Genomic DNA, 20633 nt, shown 5'->3' on the forward strand with positions numbered 1-20633 from the left:
GGGGCTTGGAGCAACCTGGTCTAGTGGAAGGTGTCCCTGCCCGTGGCACGGGAGTTGGAACAGGATGGTCTTTAAGGTCCCTTCCAACCCAAATCATTCTGTGATTCTACAATTACAATTCCATAGTGATTCTACGATGCCCTGTGAATACGCCGTGCAAGGCTCCAGAGGTCAGATTCTGGGGAGGTCAGTGGTTTGCACCCCCGCGCACCCCACCTTCCCGCGGCGAGCGGACGACGGAGGTGAGAAGAGCAGGAGAGAAGGAGGAAAAGGAGGAGAAGGACGAGGAGGAGGAGAAGAGGGCGATCTCGGGCGTGGATCCTCCGCCGGGCGGGGAGGAAGGCGGGAGGGAAGGAGGGCAGGAGGGCTGGAGGCGGGCGGTGGGCGGGCGCGGGGCGGTGGCAGGCGGGGAGGGAGCCGGGCGCCCCGCGGACCATTCGCGACCGGCGGCGGCGGCGGCGGCAGCGGGGCTTTGAGCGGCGCCGGGCCCCCCGCGGGCAGCGCTGTCAGCGGCGGCCGCCCCCTCCCCGGACATGAAGCCGAGCCCCGCGGGCGCCGCGCCGGCGGCGGGGCCGGCACCGGGAGCGGCACCGGGAGCGGCACCGGGAGCGGGAGCGGGGGGACCCGCCGGGGCACCGCGGGAGCCCGATGCGCGCTGGAGGGAGAAGGGCGAAGCGGAGGCGGAGCGGCAGCGCACCCGGGAGCGGCTGGAGGCCACGCTGGCCGGGCTGGGCGAGCTGGAGTACCTGCGGCAGCGCCAGGAGCTGCTGGTGAAGAGCCTCCTGCTGCGGCGGCCGGCGGGAGCGGCGCCCGGGGCGCAGGGCGGCCGCGGGGACGCGCCGGGAGAGGGGCCGCCGCCGCGCAGCCTGGAGGAGAAGTTCCTGGAGGAGAACATCCTCCTCCTGCGGAGGCAGCTGGTGAGCGGGGGCGGGGGGCGCCGGGGGATGCGGGCGGGGAGCGCCGGGGGATGCGGGAGAGGAACGCCGAGGGATGCGCGGCCGCTCGGCCACGCGTGTCGGTGTGACCCGCGGGTCCTGCCCGTGGAAGGGCGAGGAAGGAGCCGGGGACCCCCTCGGGGAGCGCCCCCGCCCCGCTGTCACGGCGCAGGGGAGGCGGCGGGCCGGTGACAGCTCGGGAGGGAACGGGTCTTACCGGCGTTTTGCCGGTGGCCGCACAGTTCTCTTCGGTTCCCGGAGCCAGACCGGCGGTCCCACTTCCATTCAAGGCAAGAGAGGCGCTGCCGTTGCCATGAATGGAAGTTGGGAGCCAGCTCCCGCGTCCCAGCCCCGACCGGAGGTTCCCAGCGCTCGGGCACCGGCAGGATCGGGCTCGTAAAGAAGGGATGCTTTTGTTGAAGGACGCGCTTTGGAGCTTGTGTGGGAAGAGGCGGAGGGCGGCATGAAGCGGCAGATCATTTTTCAATGAAAATAGCGTACAGCTGTGCCTGGCGCTCTTTGTGCGCGGCTCAGCATTTGCTTTCACCCAGGGAGAAGTTGGATTGCGTGATTTATTTCACTGATTTCTTCTTTTCCCCACCCCGCTGTCCCCCTCCCCCCCCCCCCGCTCCCTTTTAATATTTCCTATTAGCCTTTTGGTTCAGTTAATTTAGGATTATTTCCTTCTTCAAAAGATAAAAATTAATGATTTTTCTGCTGAGAAGGGGCTGGCTGGCGGCCGAGAGCCGTAGTGAAGGACCAGGGAATCATTACTCCAAAAAAAAAAAAAAAAAGACCAAAAAAGCCCGGGGATTTGTGGTAGCACTTTAATTTGTGCACTTGACATTGGAGATTGGAACCAGATGCAGTGCTGCTGGGGGAGGGGGCGCTGGTGGCAGTAGGTGGCGCAGCGAAGTTACCCCTTGAACCCATCACCTTCTCCAGCCTGGCTGCCAGCCAGCCCCGGCTCCCGCAGAAATGTGGGAGAGGACCTGGAATCGCCCCTTTGGGTTCTCTGAGGATGGTCTTAAATGCCAGCACATCTTCAACCAGCCTCGCCAGCACTTTTTGCATTTGCTCTCCCTTTGCCCAAGACCGGGTTGGACGGGGCTCGGAGCAACCTGGTCTAGTGGAAGGTGTCCCTGCCCATAGCTGGGGGTTGGAACGAGATGAGCTTTAAGGTCCCTTGCAACCCAAACCATTCAAGGATTGTATGATTCTGTGACTGGCCCACCCAAGGGGAAAGGTTGTCCTGGATTTAACGGGTTTAGAACTAGTCCAGCTCTAAGCATCAAAACTCTTTGCACTGAGTGTATCAGAGCACCCCCTGTGTGCCGATCAAATGATGCACTCAAAGAAACAAAAGTAGATGAACCTTCTTCCTGCCTCCTCCACTTTCCCCAAAGCCAGAGCAATTAAAGGGTATGAAGCTGAACAGGTGATGGATAAGCAGCATTATAATACACATGGGGAAACTGATTGTGTTGACCGTGGGTTAATGAGTGCCTTGCAAAATCATTTCTTATTGCTTATTTTATGCCATCAAATTACCTTCATAAATAGCCCAAAAATTCATCTCGCAGCAATTTTACACAATTATAGTGGGAGAAGGGGAAGAATTACTTTTCCTTCCTGCTGCACTGCAAAACTAATAAAAGGGCTGCGATCCCAGCCCTGGGAATCTTGCTCTCTGCATGGCAAGACTATAAGCTCATAATGTGCAGCAGAACAAGGCGGCTCCCACACTACAGGCACTTGTTGGCAGAGCTGTTTCGTCCCATTGTGTGAGCAGATGTGATCTTTGACTAACACCACTGTGGTGGTGAACGTGCCCCGTTGGGCTGGCACAGCTGCCCGGCCCGTTTGGTGTGCCCGGGTCTGGTTTGACCCCACCACACAACGCAGCTTTGTTGTTACAGCTGTGGTCAGCACAGCGTGCTGGTCTTCCTAAATCGTGGAGCGTGCTCCTTATGCAGAACTGGCTGGAAGAGGCTGGGATGAAGTGCCTGCATAATTCTTCGCTGAAGTATTTATCATCTAAAATTTCATGGCTTTGTTCGGGGTTTGTTTTTTTTTTAATAATAGAATATTGACAAGGTACTCCCACAATGCTCAGATGGAGAAGTCTGTCTTTGGAACACCTCCTGAAGGAGCTGATGTTCTTTGTCTTCTTCTTGTTTTCCAGAACTGCCTGAGGAGGAGGGATGCTGGCTTGTTAAATCAGTTACAAGAGCTGGATAAGCAAATAAGTGACCTCCGCCTGGACGTGGAAAAAACAGCAGATGAACACCTTGAGACAGACAGTCGTCCAAGTTCAGGTAAGGGCCCAGCAAAATGAAGCCTCCCTTGGTACCTGGAATTAAACTGGATGTAGTTTTTCGTGCTGTACTTTCCAGTAGTACAACAGTGAATGTTTACAGCATGTTCACACTCTGATAATCAGTTCCTACTAACAGAGTTCATCTACCACTGCAAAGGGGTATCTCAAGCTTAATTAGATTTTTAGTGTTTGAGGCTTTTTTTTTTTTTTTTTTTGCAAGGGCACCCTCAAATTAGTTCAGGAAGTTCTAATTGTCCTGCATATTAGGAAGGAGACTGTAGGAAAAAAAAAAAGGTGAAAGGAAGCACCACCAGCAGGGGGAAATGTGTCAAAATTGATCCTACAGCCAGAAGGGAACACAGAATAAAACAATTTGATCCCCCATATATTGAATTTCATCTCATTCTAACTGTGTTGAAGTCAGTAAGTGGTATTTAACTATGGGGAGCTTTTCCTGGAGGCATTTAGACTTGTTCTAAAAGTGCTAAAAAGTGGAGAATCCACCAACTTGCAATTGTTAAAGCCATTGCTAATTTTGAATCTGAATTCGACTTGTTCCAGCACTGATTTTTTTTTTTAATATCCTTTTATCCCCTAAAGAAAGGTCTCTCTCTAGCACACAGCTTTTCCTCCTCTTGGAGGTGCTATACAGTATAATTCCTGGTTTAGTTTTTTTTTTTGATGAGCTAAACAGGTCAAGTTCATGAAGTCATTCATTTTAAGGCACTTTTCCAAGCTCCTAAATAGCTTGATGGCCTCTTTCCAGTTTTTTAGCTTTGTTTTAAGCGTGCTGGATTCAAGGACTGGGCTCACCATTCCAGTGCTGTATGGACTGCTGAAGTCATTTCCCTGCTGCTGTTCATTAGTCTCTTTGTACATCCAACAATCTCATTAGCTTTTTTTGCCATATCATTAAGCTTGATTGAACTGCTTTTCCACGCTGACTAAGCCCTTTCCAGGATTATTGTTTCCAGGATGCATCCCCATTCTGTAAGCATGCCCTGCATTCCTCGTTCCTAAATGTGCAATTTAAATTTTGTTTGTGGTATGTAATTTTTTTCTTGAGTAGTCCCAATTTACAAGGAAATTAAGTTTTATGTGTCTGCACATTATTTACCATTTTTCTTCTTTCCTGTCATCCACAAATATTACAATTAGCCCCAGAACTTTGAGGGAAATAGTGAACAGCACTGGGCCCAACACTTTTGTAGTCAAGTGATAGTTGGAGAGTCTGTCTTGGAAGTGTAACACTATTAAATGAGTGGGCTGTCAAAGAGCCTGGATCCTTCTTGCAAAAATCTGAAAATCCCTGTAAAGGTTAAAACCCCCACTCTTGTAAAGGTTAAAAAAAAGTTAAAAATTTCTGCTGTTTTACTTTTAAGCGTTTCACTTTTAAACAGAATCCTTCTTGGCAATAAGGGTATTACTAAATTGGGGGCTGTTTTTGGGGTGACTGAATGAAATCACGTAACTAATTGCAACAGAGGAAGCCAACTCAAACATGAACTTGACTGCCTTTCTGGGGACACAAATGGTAACTTTGTGTAGACGTAACTAACATAAATCCAAACTCTTATTTTTATAGGGTTTTATGAGCTGAGTGATGGAGCCTCTGGATCGCTTTCCAATTCATCTAACTCTGTCTTCAGTGAGTGTTTATCCAGTTGCCATTCTAGCACTTGCTTTTGCAGCCCTTTGGAGGCAACACTGAATATCTCAGATGGACGCCCTAAATCTGCAGGTATAGTAAAAGCAGGTCGAGTACATCATACTCCAGGAGGTGGCTTTGGCTTTGGAAATACTGCCTCAGGAGTACCTGGGTTGGATTAACCCTTCTTCCTTTCATGTGACGTCTTATGCTCTGAAAAGATTCCAGTGCCTCTCACCTACATGGGTCACAAGGCAGGACTGTTTGCCCTCCACTGCTCCAGCCTTTCATGGGAACATGTCACTCCAAACACATGGAAATAACTTGTGAGGATATAACAGCTGCTCTACCCAGCAGAGGGCAGTGGTACCTGTTCACAGAAACCCATTAGTCGGCTTATTTCTTGTGGTTTCCTCTGGAAAAGCATTTTTAGTAAATTGTAATAATTAAAGGTACCTCATAGCCAAATCCTTGTTACAATCACAGAGTAAGGAGGTAGCTACAGGTTTTAAGGGGTCAGGGTGCATGTCAGTCTGTTTGTAGCAGTCATTTTTGTCAGTGCTGATGGTCCTCAACCCCCAGGTGACCGTGGTGAGGTGTGTCCTGCATTTATAAAGTGTAGACCAATAGACATTATGAACAGAGAAGATATCCTTTGTCTCTTTGGCAGAGAGTTGTAGACTTTCCTCGGACACTGGGCTGAAGATGCAGACCTTGATGTGTGGGATGATTAAATAGGAAGGGCTCCTCTGCCTGCTGTCCATAAAGGACACTTCAGTAGGACTTTTGTCCTTTGTTTTGTGGATTATTGGTTGCAGACATACTCATTCAAAAGCCTTAGCTCATTCTGGGCTGTGGAGGATGCTTCCAACCACGGTATTTCCAATTTCCACTCTGCTCTTTGAGGTTAACTTACAGTGATTTGTTGTGAATCAAGTACATTCATGCTCTTTTAATTCCGAAGTGGGAAAACACAGCTTTGGATACATTAATTCTGAGGTGCTGACAAGTCCTTTAAGTTACCCTTTGAGCAGCTTGAGGTAATTTAATGCTCCCTGTTGTAAAGATGCATGTGATCTTCATGGGCCATGCATAATAAGGAAAACATACGCAAGGAATTCCAGCTGATTGCATTGCAATACGTATTTTTATGTATATATCATGAAAGCCTAAACCTCTTGTTATTCATACTGTCTCACACTTAGTTTCTAAAACTGGCAGTTTTCGAAGAAGCCTTTTTGTCAACATTTCCTGATTCCAACAGAATTTAGGAAAAGTGGGAAAACCATGAGGAACTTCATGCTCCTAACTTCCCTGTTCTTCCCCTCCTGCTCACACAGGAACTCTGTCAGCTGCTTTCATCAACGCCTGTGAGACCTCTTTGAAATAAGCCTTAGATAAGTGATGAGCGCTGAGCATTCAAATTTGAGTACCCTGGCTGAAGTTTCCAGCCCAAGGGTAGAAAACAGGACTGGCAGAGATCTAGAGGGATCATTTAGATTGTACCCCTACCCAAGCAGACAAGGGCAACTTCTTAAGCTTAAGAAAATAATAATCTTAGGTGCTTGGGTTGAAGCCCTGTTCTTAAGGTCTCTTACCTCCCCAGTAAGCGCCTTAGCCATTAAATCTGACTCATGCATCCTGAAACGCACTGGATTTCTCTTGCAGAACTCTCTTTGCAGAGCCAGGGCTAGGATGTCAGCTGGATTGACCTGCACTCCTTGTACTTGTGTGAAAAGATGAGCCTGTTTCCCATTCTTGAACCCTTTATCGCTCAAAAGGAGCATCTGTTATTATTATTAGCATTATTATAATTATTATGATAATAATAGTAATAATGATAATAACAACAATAATAAAATTAAATCTGGATTTTTTTCCTGACCCAAGACATGCGTGAAAGAATCCAGAAGTTAAATTTGTCAATAAGTTAGAATTCATTGTTCTCTTGTCTATATTTTTTTTCGTTTCTCTTTGGATTTAGCGAAGTAAAATATAAAGTTCATACGTGCTGAGGCCTGCAGTGAGTTTTACAGGTGACTGTGTAACGTGTAAGAGACCCTTGCACACTTCTGTGTGGCTGAAAAGTAAGATAGGAAGCTCTTAAGAACCTGGGCAGAGGTTTGAAACCAATGTAAAAGTTCTCATTAGGGCTGTGATTTTTATTGTTTCAATCGTGTGGTCGTAGTGGGGCAAATTCCTACGTAGATGCAGCTACAAAGAGCCCCACAGAAGAGTAGTGCTGCTTTTATATCACTTGAATGGCACGTCCTTGGTTGCAAAACTGCTGCTGCTGTAGTTAAAACGTTGCGTCGTGTGCATAGATGGGACCGGTGTCCTTGGCAGCACCTTAGAAACGTATCACAGGTGTCCCTGGCAGGCTCTCTAAACTCTTCTAAAATGCCTTTCAGATCTCATAGGCTGGATGGACTATAATAAGGAAGGCCAGCATGAGGACCAGACCGCAGGCTCTGTCTGTCGCTCTTTGTCCACACCGCACTCAAATTCCCTCGATGTCGTTGCAGATGTACATCCCAAGTACCAGTGCGATCTGGTGTCTAAAAACGGGAACGACATCTACCGGTACCCCAGCCCGCTCCACGCTGTGGCTGTGCAGAGCCCCATGTTCCTCCTCCCCGTGACTGAGAACCCCCAGCGAGAAGAGGAGAGGCTCGGTGGCGATATTAGCGACGTTTGCACCCCGTCGGAAACGGACTCGGGACAATCCGCCAACACCTTCCTCCCGCAGAGCTCCTGGCCGGCGCCCTGCCCTTCCACCAGCAAGAGGATAGACAGTTACATCTTGAGCCTGGTCCAGAAAAAGACTCACGCGGTGAGGACTAACAAACCCAGGACGAGCCTCAACGCCGATCCCACCAAAGGGATCCTGAGGCATGGAAGCATGTGTGTCAGGCAGCCGGCAGCCGTGGTGGCTCACGGCAACGTCGTGAGCCTGAAGAGCTCCAAGCAGGTGTGTTTGCCCCCCGGTGGCACCCCCGCTCTGGACCACACAGCACCCTCTCCCTTAAAGCAGAGGCCGAGGGAGCCAGCTGGCGAGCAGCTGGAGAGCAGGAAGGCACCTTTGCCGGCAGCTTTCCCACCCGGCACGACAACGGAACTTCAGAGCAAGCACCTGCCACGGGGTGTCAAACCGGCACCGCCGGAGCTCAACCGCGGCGTGGCGGCCACAGCAGGGGATGTCCCCAAGGAGAACGGCCAGCTCTTCGCTGCGTCTCCCAAAGAGAGCCCAGGGAAGCCCGTGGTGCTGCAGCCAGAGAACAGGGTCAACCAGCCTCCCAAAAAGATCCTGCTGAAGAGCAGCTTGCAGGCAGCTCTCTCCTCGTCGCCAGCTGTCGAGGAGAGGCCCGCGCTGGATTTCAAAAGCGAGGGCTCTTCCTCGCAGAGCCTGGATGACGGGCTGCTGGTGAACGCCCAGTACATCCCTGCCCAGCAGCAAAGCATGAAACTTCACAAAGGCACCCGAAACGTCAAGATTTTGAAAAGCTCTGCGTTGAAACACAGGTCCCACCTCGCCAACGGGCTGGAAAACAGCTCGCAGACCTTGCGGGAGAAAACCAAACCGGTGGGCAAGAAGTGCCGCTTTCCCGAGGAGTTGGATACAAATAAGAAACTGAAAAAGCCCTCGTCCCGGGGGAAGAGAGGCAGCGGGTTGCCGCTGGAGCCGGGCCCCCCCAGCCGGCAGGGTGGCCTGCACAAATCCGCCCTCCGCTCCCACGGGCACGGCCGAGAGGTCGTGGTGGCCAAGCCGAAACACAAGCGCGCCGACTACCGCCGGTGGAAGTCGTCGGCGGAGATTTCCTACGAGGAGGCCCTGCGGAGGGCCAGGAGGAACCGGCGGGAGGGCGTGGGGGTCTACCCGCAGGTGCCCCTGCCCTACGTCAGCCCCTACGCCTACGTGGCCAGCGACTCGGAGTACTCGGCGGAGTGCGAGTCCTTGTTCCACTCCACCGTGGTGGACACGAGCGAGGACGAGCAGAGCAACTACACGACGAACTGCTTTGGAGACAGCGAGTCAAGCCTGAGCGAGGTGGAGTTCGTGGGGGAGAGCACGACCACCAGCGACTCTGACGAGAGCGGGGGCCTGATTTGGTCCCAGTTTGTCCAGACGCTCCCCATCCAAACGGTCACGGCGCCGGAGCTGCATGAAAATGCGGCGAAGGCCTTTGTGAAAATCAAAGCCTCCCATAACCTCAAGAAGAAGATCCTCCGCTTTCGGTCAGGCTCCCTGAAGCTCATGACGACCGTCTAGTGAGGTGACTTGGTGGAATGTATCTGCTTCTGCTTTCGGAAGCAAGGTGCTTTTTTTTTTTTTTGTACATATTTCCACAGAATTTTTTTTTTTTTTTATATACAAATATTTAAAACTTAAGGTAAATTATGTCACTTGTCTTCAGAACTTGGGTGGATACTAGTGCCTTTTACGTGGAAATAAAAGACCGTTATAAAAAACAAAAACCCGACATAACACTGCCATTTCAGTGGTGAACAGCCTCCAGCGTGTGGTGTCAGAAGGCTTTGAAAAAAGGCTAATGTTTCTGAGTATGGATCTCCCTTGCCTAGTTTTTCCAGTTCTGGGTCTTATACAGGATATCGACAGCTTAAGGTCATAAGTTTTTAGGGAATAAGGGGGAGGGAGTGTGGGTGGTCTTCATGCTTTTGCTTGTCCCTTTCTGCTGCTGCTGTTGCCACATCTTGAACTTCTTCCTCCTGGTACTCTGGCCTGTTTTTTTTTCTCCTTTTCTTGTTGATTCTCTTCTTAAAACTCACCCCTGTCCTCCTCCAGCCTTCCCCCACCAGAAAAGGGCTCCTGTTCAATCTGTCTGCCTTCTCTGGAGTGCACTCTGCTCTGATCTCCCGGGAGTCCCGCTGCGGACGGCGGTGGTGTCCAGAGTAAACTGCTGGAGCAGCTGACCAAGGCTTAGTAACTTCATTATATTGTGTAAAACTGCTTTTGAAAAAGAAAGAAAAAACCCATATGCATGTCACGTGCATGAGTATCAGTAGTTTTAATATTCCTGTTGATGTCCAATTTACTGTACATCATCAATGGCTGTTTTTATATATATATATATATATCATTGTGTAAATTAATATAACACATCATATGCTGTAATAAACAGTCTGTTTTAATACTTTTTAAAGTTTGTTACGTTGGTGCAGACCCAGTCAATGGTTTTATATTGGCATTGTCACCACTTAGATGTGTCTGATGTGACCTGTTAAAAGTTCCCTGCATTTAGCAATGCAGGAAACAGAGAAAGTTTAAAGTGTTGCTGTGGATGTGACTTGTGCTGTGAGGGAGTTGGGTTGTCATGGCTCCTCTTGTTCTTCCCATAACTTGCATTTTTCTAAGGGCAAGGTAGGATTTAGGATCTCAGAGGCATCTTCAGGTTGTTGCTGACAGGCAGCTCACGTTGCGGAGCAGATGGAAGTGTAATATTAATCCTCCTCGCTGTCTGGGTGCTTCCAGACTTTGGTTGGTACAACACAGGGGCAGATGGTTGGTTTCTGTAACCAGATCGATCCGTGTAACGTAACAGGTGTCCCTCTGAAACCTCCAGTAAATGGAGCTCTGTGCTCTGGGAGCTGGGCTGGGTGGAGGAGAGCACAGGTCTGTGATGACCTCCTTAGCTGTGGCAGCTGACTCTATCACAGCCCTGGCAAGGTCATGGAAATAAGTGACAATTGTGTCACCCACTGGTCTCTGTCTCAGTTTATTCCCATAGGACTGGAGGTGAGTCTGCCAGCAAAAGAGAAAGGAACTATCCATAGGCCACACTGCTTCCCCTCACAGCAACAGCTGTGCAGCTTCCTGGTGGGAAGGCTGGAGGTTTTTGGCAGGTTGAGCTGGTTTCTGCAGGTTCATCTTCTGCTTTGGCAACCACAAAGTGGTGGACATACAGCTGGCGTGGATGCTATGACTGGTATGGATTTCAGGGATTTGTGTGCAGCCTGTCCATTCCATGGCAAGATTCTGCTGAGCAGAACCTTCCTCTGTGTCCTTCCTGCTGTCACCCACCTGAAAGGCAGAGCAGATTTTTTTCTCAGGTTCCCTTGCATAGCAGATGTAGGAAGGAGAGATCCACCTGGAATTAAACATCTCTGGCAGCAGTTCCTGAGACAATGGGAACACTTTTTCCAAGAGGCAGATTCTATTTTTTAATCTGCAGTGCAGTAAATCCCTACCTATAAAATGTCTTATACTTCTTTTTCTTTTCTTTTCTTTTTTTTTTTTTTAAGTAGAGAGATATCAGTTTCTGTAAGTGTTTTAAAGTACATCACAAGCCTGTGGATTCAGTGACCCAGAAAGTCCTTGCACTTCCATCTCCCATGATGCAGGAAAAGCTGTAACTCCCCTTACCTGCTTATAACTGTCCTATTGCTTTACACATGGAAGGGCAGCTTGTATATATATATATATGTATGTATGAAAAATTTATATAATGGTATGAAATAATTCATCCAGAAATTACTGGACAGTGGCTGCCACCACAGAGAGGGGAAAGAAGTAATGTTTATTATATGTGGCATTACTAAGGCTAAGCAGCAGCTTAATGCATTCCCATGAATAACTGATGGGTGTTATATCAAACAAAGGGAGTGTCTTGTGGAAGCTAGTAGTTTCTTTCCTAGAATATCTCTTAATCATGCCACATAATCTCTCTTTGAGCGAGAAAAACATGTGCAAATCCCTGTAAATCTCCTCAAAGTTGTAGCAGAGTTGCAGAGAGGATCCTCAGACATGCACTCCATCTCTCTGGCTGTAAAGGAGCCACTGGTGGAGAGACAAAGCAACCAGTGGATGAGGTTTTAATTGCAGAGCTATAGCAGATTGCCTTGTTCCAGGTGAGGGAGGCTGCTTTTCAAAAGTGAGCTGCTGAATGGTTTCTTTTCAGATAATTGAGTAAAAAAAACCGAAATAACCACCTAAATATCGCTAAGGCTGTATCAGCTGCAGCCACTGTATTCTGCAGTTCTCTTGCTGAATAGCTTGATACCAGACTGGGAAATGGGCTGATGGTATCTCTGTCTTAATTGCATCTGAGTCTTTTCAATTTGGGGAAGGAATTTTCCTTTTTTTACAGGATTTAGGTAAGCATCCAGAATCCTTTAGACAGGCCCAGGTTTTTCTATCTACACCCAACCCCCTCCATATTTCTTTTTTATTAACAGATCTTAACAGTGCTGGAAAAGTACTTGATATGGTCCCAATGCACAACACACATTCTCGTCTCTGGTTCTGATTTAGGAAACACATCTGAGTTAGTAAGTTTGGCTGAAAAACATCTGCTGATCTTGGAGACCAGTTGAATATCTGGCACTTCTTTAAGCTACCTGGCTTTCCAGCTTCACAGCCTGGAGTCCTTGCCCGTGTATTTTTCATAATGTTCACATTTTAATCATCCCCAGTGTTTATGGTTGCCTTTGGAAGTCTGAAGCAGGAACATTTCATTGCACTGGGACGTGTTTCAAGGTGGGGGTAGGTTGTGATGGGGAAGTTTGGGATGAGGTATCCCTATGCTCTGTATGTAACTGAGTGCAGGAAAGCACAGACACAGAAAGGAACACGAGCTGGATTCCTTGTGATTCAGGAAACACAGTGTTTCTGCACACCTGGAGCGCCATCGCTCCTGCTGCGGGAATCAGCATCACACTCTGAGGGGATGAGCGTGTCACTGGGCTGTCTGCCTTCCAGCAGGCTTTTTGGGTCTGTCTTCTGCTCCCCAGCCCCAGCCACCAGCTGTGGGTCAGCAAATAAACAATCAAGCTGTGTCTGGTGCGTGCAGGGTCAGGGAGAGGCCCTGGCGTTGTGCCGAGACGTCCCAACTGCGTGGGGCCCCTGCTGTGGACCTCAGGCTTGTCCTGAGAAATCCAACGTGCCTGTGCAAGGGCTCAGACAGCTGGGTCTGAAGGAAGGGGGGAATGGAGAGTCCCATAAATAGAGAGGCCTGATCCTGCTTCAGCTGTATTTCTAAGAGAGGCTGGAAGAAGAGGTGTTTCAGCCTCGTGTTTCAGCTCAGTAAGTTGGACTGGATTAAAGAGAATCCTCTGAGGGACTCTGCCTCCTTTTTTCCAGAACCCTCTGAATTATCAAGGCCACTATTAGCACTACCAGTTGCTCAGGTGCTTAAAGCATCTGCCCAAGTCCTGCAAGAACTGGGGACAAGTGATTAGCTTCAGTCCCCCAGGTCTGTTTTTGGCCTTCCATGGCACAGCCCCTCTTTGCAGAGAGCCTTTAAGTCCCAGCCCTCTGCAGCTTTCCCTGTCCCGGGGCTTCAGAGGGAATCTATCCATCCCTTACAAGTTTTCTAGTTTCCTTATGGCTTGGGGTTTTTGCTGGATAAGGACTGAAAAGAAATTCTCCACGACAGTCCTGTGCCTTCAGTAATCCCAAATCTGTTTGTTGGCTCAGAGGAAGCTCAAGTGGCGCTCCTCAGGTGGCAGCCAGCAAAGCCATCCCTCAGGGACCTGCATCTCTTTCTGTCACAAAGGGCAGCAAAGGCTTGGGTTGGCTGTGGTCACCACTTGGCAGATGATTCACCACAGCGGGCACGGCTCTCCCTCAGCATGTGATTTTTCTCACAGGAGGGAACAAGGACGTGAACATTTTTGAGGAAGCAGAAACAGCTAAATGCATTTTTAATAGCTAACTTCAGTGTCTAGTATGTACCTTTGGAGTAGCCAACAAAAATACACAGCACTGGGCTGCTGGTATGAAAAAGAGAGCCATTCTCAGCTCTTTGCAATGTCCTGTCCATGGTAGGAGGGGACACAGAAACCGATGGAGACAAATCACAAACCCCAGGTCAGTTTGTCAAACTTGCTTTTCTCCTGAATTTCTCTGAACCTCCAAGGTATTGCACTGGGGCTCCTTGCATGGCATGGTGTTTCTTTTCCTGACTAAACATTACAGATGGAGAACTGTGGTGAGAAACAATTGGTGCTGGAGCGTGTCCAGAGAAGGACAAGAGAGGATGAAAGGACTAGAGAAGAAGTCTTATGAGAAGTGGCTGAGAGAGCTGGGGGGGCTCAGCCTGGAAAACAAGAGGCTTAGGGGGAACCTTCTCACTCTCTACAACTCCCTGACAGGAGGTTGTAGCCAGGTGGAGGTCAGGCTCTGCTCCCAAGAAACAAGTGATGGGACAAGAGGAAACAGCTTCAAGTTGCACCAGGAGAGGTTTAGATTGGAACTTAGGAGAAAAAATCTTCTCTGCATTGGAACAGGCTTCCCAGGGAAGTGGTGGAATCGCCGTCCCTAGAAGTGTTCCAGAAATATGTGGATGTGGTGCTTGAGGACTTGGTTTAGTGGTGAACATGATGGTGCTGGGGTAATGGTTGGACTCAGTGATCTTAGAGGTCTTTTCCAGCCTTAACTGTTCCATGATTCTTCAAGTGACTTTAGAGGTTAAAAATTCTCACAGTGCTGGAATGAGGGGAGATATAGAAACCAGTGGGGGATCTGTTTAAAAGGGATACTAGAAAGTGCTTTTTTACGCAGCAGGGAATCTGCTACCACAGGAAATAGTGAGACAGATGTAATATCAGCAAGTTCAAAGGTGTTAGAGAAGGTAGGGATGGGTGTGCTCTACCATCCCCAGTCAATGATTGTGGATGCCAGGAAGAGTGTGAGGTGAATGGACTGCAAATAGTGGCCAGGCTTGTGTGCTCCCACTCAAGATTGTCTTTCCCTGTTGTTGTTGAACTACCATTAGCTGGAAGAGATGCACCATCCTGTTGACACAGCACACCATTTCCTCTGCTCCTATGATCTTGGAGTAGCTGATGGGGGTTGTCTATGCAACTGAATTTCCTCACTCTTTATTAGTCTTTTGCCCTCCCAAGTGCTGCTGAAGGCAAGTTTTGCATTGCTTTGCAAAGAAGTTCACTTTCCACACTTGGCTGACACATGTTTGTTCAGACTGTGGGCATGTGTTTCTGGTCACTCTCATCCTGTGGCACAATTTCATCCACCCTTTCACATGGGCAGCCTGTGCTGAAGTCCTCTGTTATGGTGAACATCATTCCCTGTCCTACAAACACTGTTATGGACACAGCCCATAGATGATCCTCATGACTTCAGTCCATACATTAGTCTACCATGGGAGTCACTGTTGGGCAGCAATTTCACACCCTACAGTTGCTTATAAACTCTAGGAAGAGTTGGTGACCTCCAAACCAAATGAACCATCCTAGAACCAAGAATGCCTCCACTGCTCCTTGCCTTGGGACTTTGCTATCCTTGGAGAGCGTTTCTCTCCATCTGACTGTGTCTCCATTGGTGCTTTGGCTTGGAGCAACAGAGCAATCTGGGAGTGAGTCCCATGGTCATCTCCACTTGGTGAGTGCTGGTTTGGACAGCAGAGCAGTTTTGGGGCACACTTGGTAGATGCCTTGAGAACACTGACCCAGGTGGTCCACTCCAGGGACACAGCAAATGTGTTTCTACCCAGTCAGGGACATGGGGATCTGACCCAGTGATGGCTCCCTGGAATAGCTTCCAGTCAAAAAATATGGGCAAGTCTGGTCCAAATGACACTGGGGACCAGACTTAGTCTAGGCTAAAGTAAACACTCGAACTGTGTATATTGTACTTGTGGGGAACTCTCTTTGGATCTGCTCCTTTTGTGCTGGGTGACCTCTAATGTAAACAGAGCCTTTCTCTCAATTAATGGCCTTTGTTTCCATGTGTATTCCTTTAAGATCAATAAAGTATATTAACATTAATACCTTCATTTCAGTGAGCCAAGCTCTGAAAATCTGGCTTTTGTTCTTTTTAAGGGAGTTGTAAGTCCTGGGAGCTAAGACTTTTGTGACTATACTAAAGGAAAACCTCTATGATTTAGACTGACCTCATGATGGGTTTCATGTCGTCAGGCTTTGTAAGAAAATTGTTTTATCCCCCCAAAAATGTCAAGTCTTCTGTGGTCAAGGGCAGGAAGCTGAAAAACTTGCAGCCTGTTGAAAAATAATTCCCTATATCTCCTTGTGAGCCTTGAGCCTTCAGAAATGAGATTTTCATGAGGAAAGGAGGCATGAGGTACAGGTAGGGGAAGGACCTAATCAATCTTAATCTCTGAAGTGCTCATGCAGTAAGTGTTTAAGCACGTGATTAAGCCCATTCTTACCCAGTGAAGCATTTCAGTCCACGATTTGAGTGTGTCGTGTTTGGGGTGAATTAAACACATGCTCAGGAATGCTCAAGGTCTCTAAGCTTTGCAAGTGTCCTGTGTGTGTTTGTACAAGCTGTTCCAGTGACTCCTCTTGGCTAATGCTGGAAGGAACTCCCTGCTCTCCCTTAAGAGCCAGACCCTGTATGGTGAAATTCGATTCAAACTCTTAATCTGAATTTGGGAGAAGCAGCACCTCAAGTCCATGATTTAAGTAGTAATAGCAAGGAGTGCTTTTAAAGGAAGAAATGCATTTGTTAATTGTTGTATTTGAGGCCACTGAGCTAAAAACACTTTAGATACATGAGTGAATGTGCTTTATGCTCTGTATCAGTAGCAGGACTTTGTGTAAACCCTGGGAATGACACTTGGGAAGAGACAGAATGACCCTTTCTATATTCGCTCCCTTCCCTTGGATGCCCAGGTAGATTTGGGAAAATGAGGCAGGCAGGAAGGGCTAGGCACAAGCACCAAATCTGTAGGGTCTGCAGCACCACTCATTCATCTGCCTGGCTAATTTTACTTTAATCCCAGTTTCAGGCAGTGGGATTAGCAAAACAGTGGGATCTCTGAGCTACACAGAGCCCGAGGATAGAGCTGGGAAGTGCAGAGAAGGTAAGTTTGCCTCACTTCAAGGAAAGCTGCAGTTTGAGCAAGCAGTAGAGGCAAGGGAATGGTTAAAGGTTTGTCTTCTCTTCCCAGACACGTTATTTACAGTGGGTCGGTTTCCTTTTGGAAGGGCCCTCTGTAAAAGGAGACGTTCCCAGCGTTTCTGTGGGTTAGACCTATATCACATTACAGTTTTCTTTCCTGGACTCCTGACTGACACGATTTCCTGAAGTTGCTCTCCTCTCGGGAAGGTGAACTCAGGAAAGAGTAGGAGTTTGCTAAAAATCCAGAGTCTTGGAAAGCAGGATCACGGCGATGTCCTTTTCTTTCTAGACATAAGGTCATCCCTCAGTGCTGGATCATGTTCTGTATCTCCCAGTGCGGGGCAAGGGCTGGGAAAGGAGTGGGAGAGGGAATCCATCAGGTTTGATAAGAGAGCAGTCTGTAAATCCTGTTGGAGCAGCTTGCAAAGGCCACAGCACCAGCCACAGGAGCAGCTCTTGGCTGTGTCAGGCGAGCAGCCATCCCACCTGTGGGCAGTGAGGTCAAAGGCAGTGGTAGCCATTGACCTGGGTATCCTGACCCCTGCCTTTGCTGAAGCCACCTTCCTGCCTCCAGGCCACAGCAGGCAGCGTGTTCACCCTGGTTAGTGTTTCCTTTACTGCTTTTTTTTTTCTCCTTCATGAGATAAATTGTGGCTTGGCATTAAAGCCAAAGAGCTGAATGAAAGTGAAGCTCTGGCTTGTTTCTCCTGTCAAACACTTCACAGTAGTGTTTTCCTTGATGGTGAATTGCTTGAAAGGAAGAGATATGATCCTCTTCTCATCTGCAACATACTCATTTTTTACAGGTGTCTTCTGAGTGGTTTGTATGGAACAACAAACACGCTGAGGTAACACATCACTGTCTTCAGCACCGTGGGATACCCTGAAACAGCTCTGTATCTGCACCATCCACAGCTACCCCAAGATGTTTTTCTGACAGGGATATCAGCACTAAGAGGTTTGGATCTGACTGATCCCACCTGAAGCCCATCAGTGCTTAGGGTGAAGATGCTCCTGCAGGGAGAGGAGGAAGCACACTCAGAAGTGTTTATTATTGCTGTTGAATGACAAGCTCCCTTTCTTTCCCCTCCCCTTCCCTGCCATGGAGATAGGGATCTCTGCTGTGGTCCCTGCTGCTTTCTTTTTCCTGTGTTGATCTATGGTAAGACTTGCTGCCTTTGAAGGATGGTCTTAGCCCTGAGAGAGGCTTTTGTTGCTCAACCACTGACATTTGATTCAGAGCATGTTTTCCTCTGGGCCCATTGCAGATGCCCACCATCTCCCTGAGTAGGTTGCTTGGGCTCATGAGCAATGTGGGCTCTCTGAGCCTTCCTCCCTTCCCTCATCTTTGCCACTAAAACAAGATTTTCTGACTTTCGTCCTCTGTCCTGTTGACTCTCACCTGAAGTCATCTGGCTGTGGGGGTGCTCCTCATGACTTCAGAGCACAGCACTTATGTCTTTGGCCTAAGTAAAAGTTGTGGATCCATCACAAAAATATGAAATAAACAAATAATTTCGTATTAAAAAAAAAAGGCAGTGGAGAACTGGCTTTTCGTTCTGTTGGGTTTCCACCCTTTATTAACTACTCAACCACAAACATCATGATACAGACAGGAAACAACAAAAGTGAAAATAATAGATCATCATCCCTACTGTGTAGCAGAGACTCAATGCACTTGCATGGGGAAGGGAGAAACAAAAGGCCCTTTGTCCTTCCAGAGGACCCTCCCCTCACTGATATTGATCTAAAAACCAAAATAATTTACTGATCTAAGTTAGGAGAGATGGCAAAATGGACAAAGTGCAGCTGGTCCCTGTGCTAGAAACTGATTCCTCTGGTTGCTGGATCCACTCCTGTTCCTGTTGATGGATTCTTAGACCGTTTCCTTGGTGGTCAGGGCTGCTTCCAGAAACTGCTCCTGGTGCACCGATGAAAAGGCCAATTTTGTAAGTAAACATCCTAATAAGCAGATCTTGACAGATGGTTTGTTGCTCAAGCCCCACATAACCTTTCAGCTGGTGTCAGTGTCTCCCACAGATGTTTCTCAGGAGAACTTCCCCACGGTGTGCTTGGGAGCTCTCAGCTTTCACAGCACGTCCGGCTGCAGCCCAAGGAGAAGCCTTGGTGCTTGCTCAACACATTGTGGGTATGTCTTGGGAACAGCAGACTTCTGGAAACATGTTTCTCATAGTATAAATAAATTTAGGCTCCCAGTGGAGCCTGTTGGTGGCTGAACAGGGTAAACAAAGGTGTCTGTGCACAGTGGCTGCTGCTGCTGTCATTTGGTCCATGGACAGTGAGAAATGTCCAGTGCTACATGAAGCAGAACAAAAAATGTCTCGTACACCTTAAGTATCCTTCAGTCTCTTTTGTCTTGGTATTGCCTCATCTCAGTCTTTCCAAAATCTGTCCCCTATATTTTCTAGCAAATTGTAGAATAAATGTCATTTAAGGAAGTGATTTTTTCCACGTGAATCTCCTCTTTTCCCCCCATTTCCTTTGTCTGTGAGTCTGATGAACTGTTCCTAGCCCTGGGGTCAGCCCATGATGCTGTAGTCACTCACAAGATCAGCTGTGCAGTCCTCAGGCAGATCAAATATTTCTGCTAGTAGCTGATGGGTAAATACAGAGACTTTACCTTGTTCTCCTCCCAAGAGGAGCTCCTGAGACTGTAAGAGAGTTCATACAAGCTGTCTTCCAGACCAGACAGTGTAGATTTGGCTGATTTGTGTATCCCTGCAGTGTTTGTGGTGGGCTGTACAGGACATACAACTCTCTGCTCCTGACTTGAGAGCAGCTGGAACTGGACTGATGTGCTGTTGAGAGGGAACTGGCTACAGCTGTCCTGCGAGGGCGTCTGCTAGGAATGGTCTTAAAAAAAAGATTCTGTTTTGGGAAAAAGTTTAATCTTGATTAAATTAGGCTGCATTCCTGCCAAAGTGGAGCAGAACACAACCAGGTAGAAATTCTGCAAAAGGGAATTAGTGCAGCAGCTCGCGCTGTGGGTTGTCTCAAGGGCTGGTCTCTGGAGCACTTCACTGGGTTTCATGGGCTCTCCATCTGTGGATGCTCTGGTGTTTCCTCCCTGAGATGGTCCAACACGTGGCATACCCCAAACTGAGAGGTGTGGGAGCAGTGAAATCCCCTCTTGCTAAGCAGCCTGTTTGGCAGCAGGCTGCCCCAGGGCCCTGGAAACCTGAACGGTAGAGGAACCAGATGGGTGACCAGGCAGGAAACTCAGCAGGTTTCTGATGTTTGGAGCCCTGTGAGAGTTTCATGGGAACCTGGGCAAAATTGACTCACCTTGCTGAGATTTTGCTGAATTGGTGAATTCCTCTGAAATGCTGTTTTGCCCGAAACCTTCCGAGCAGGTGCAGTATCTCCAGCTATCTTTTGAAGACAGAGACAACGCGTTCCCCTGCGCTGGCAGCGTGGGTCTTCTGGGAGTCAAAGAAGCTCTTGCCTTTGCTGTTGAGCCCTCTGCCAGCATTCACACTCTTGAAGTGGTGTCTAGGAGGGAGGATACAGGAACTTGGCAGGGATGAGTAAAGGATGCTGACAGGTTATTCTGATCCTTAGAAAATCATTGTGTTCTCCTCATTACGCTACACCTCATCCACCTACTCTGTCTTGTCCTATAGACTATAAATTCTCCATGTTAAATTAATTCCCCCAGTTCTCTATTTGTTTTCACAGCCTCTAGCTGAGTTTCCTAGGTGCTACCCTCATACAAACAATAATTAAGACGGCTCTGTCCTGCTGCAAACCACTTCTGAGGATGTTCCCTCTAATTCTCTTCCTTGTTTAGCGTTGTATCATTAAAAGGCATGAGGTGGTTAATTGGAGGCTTACAGCTTTTGTGACTGATGCAAACCAGTGTGTGTG

The 20633-nt window shown here is 48.3% G+C and overlaps 1 protein-coding gene across 4 annotated transcripts; it reads left to right on the plus strand.

Annotated features, from left to right (window-relative positions):
• The first annotated feature begins 303 nt into the window (after positions 1-303).
• On the plus strand, positions 304-18802 carry DACT1 (dishevelled binding antagonist of beta catenin 1). 4 transcript variants are annotated; one of them, XM_051768789.1, is made up of 5 exons: positions 307-917; positions 3121-3253; positions 4841-4996; positions 7315-9219; positions 17552-18802. In XM_051768789.1, exons 1-4 carry the CDS (start codon positions 534-536, stop codon positions 9171-9173), a joined length of 2532 nt encoding a protein of 843 aa, XP_051624749.1. In that variant the 5' UTR covers positions 307-533; the 3' UTR covers positions 9174-9219; positions 17552-18802. The 4 variants fall into 4 exon arrangements, with proteins under 4 accessions (XP_051624750.1, XP_051624749.1, XP_051624751.1 ...); XM_051768790.1 differs by lacking the exon at positions 17552-18802 and having other exon boundaries at positions 304-917; positions 4841-4903; positions 7315-15666; XM_051768791.1 differs by lacking the exon at positions 17552-18802 and having other exon boundaries at positions 7429-15666.
• Positions 18803-20633: the final 1831 nt, after the last annotated feature.

The sequence above is a fragment of the Manacus candei genome, unplaced genomic scaffold, assembly GCF_025592945.1.
Source record: "Manacus candei isolate 608988 ecotype Guabito, Panama unplaced genomic scaffold, ASM2559294v1 h1tg000097l, whole genome shotgun sequence".
Classification (NCBI taxonomy): Eukaryota; Metazoa; Chordata; class Aves; order Passeriformes; family Pipridae; genus Manacus; species Manacus candei.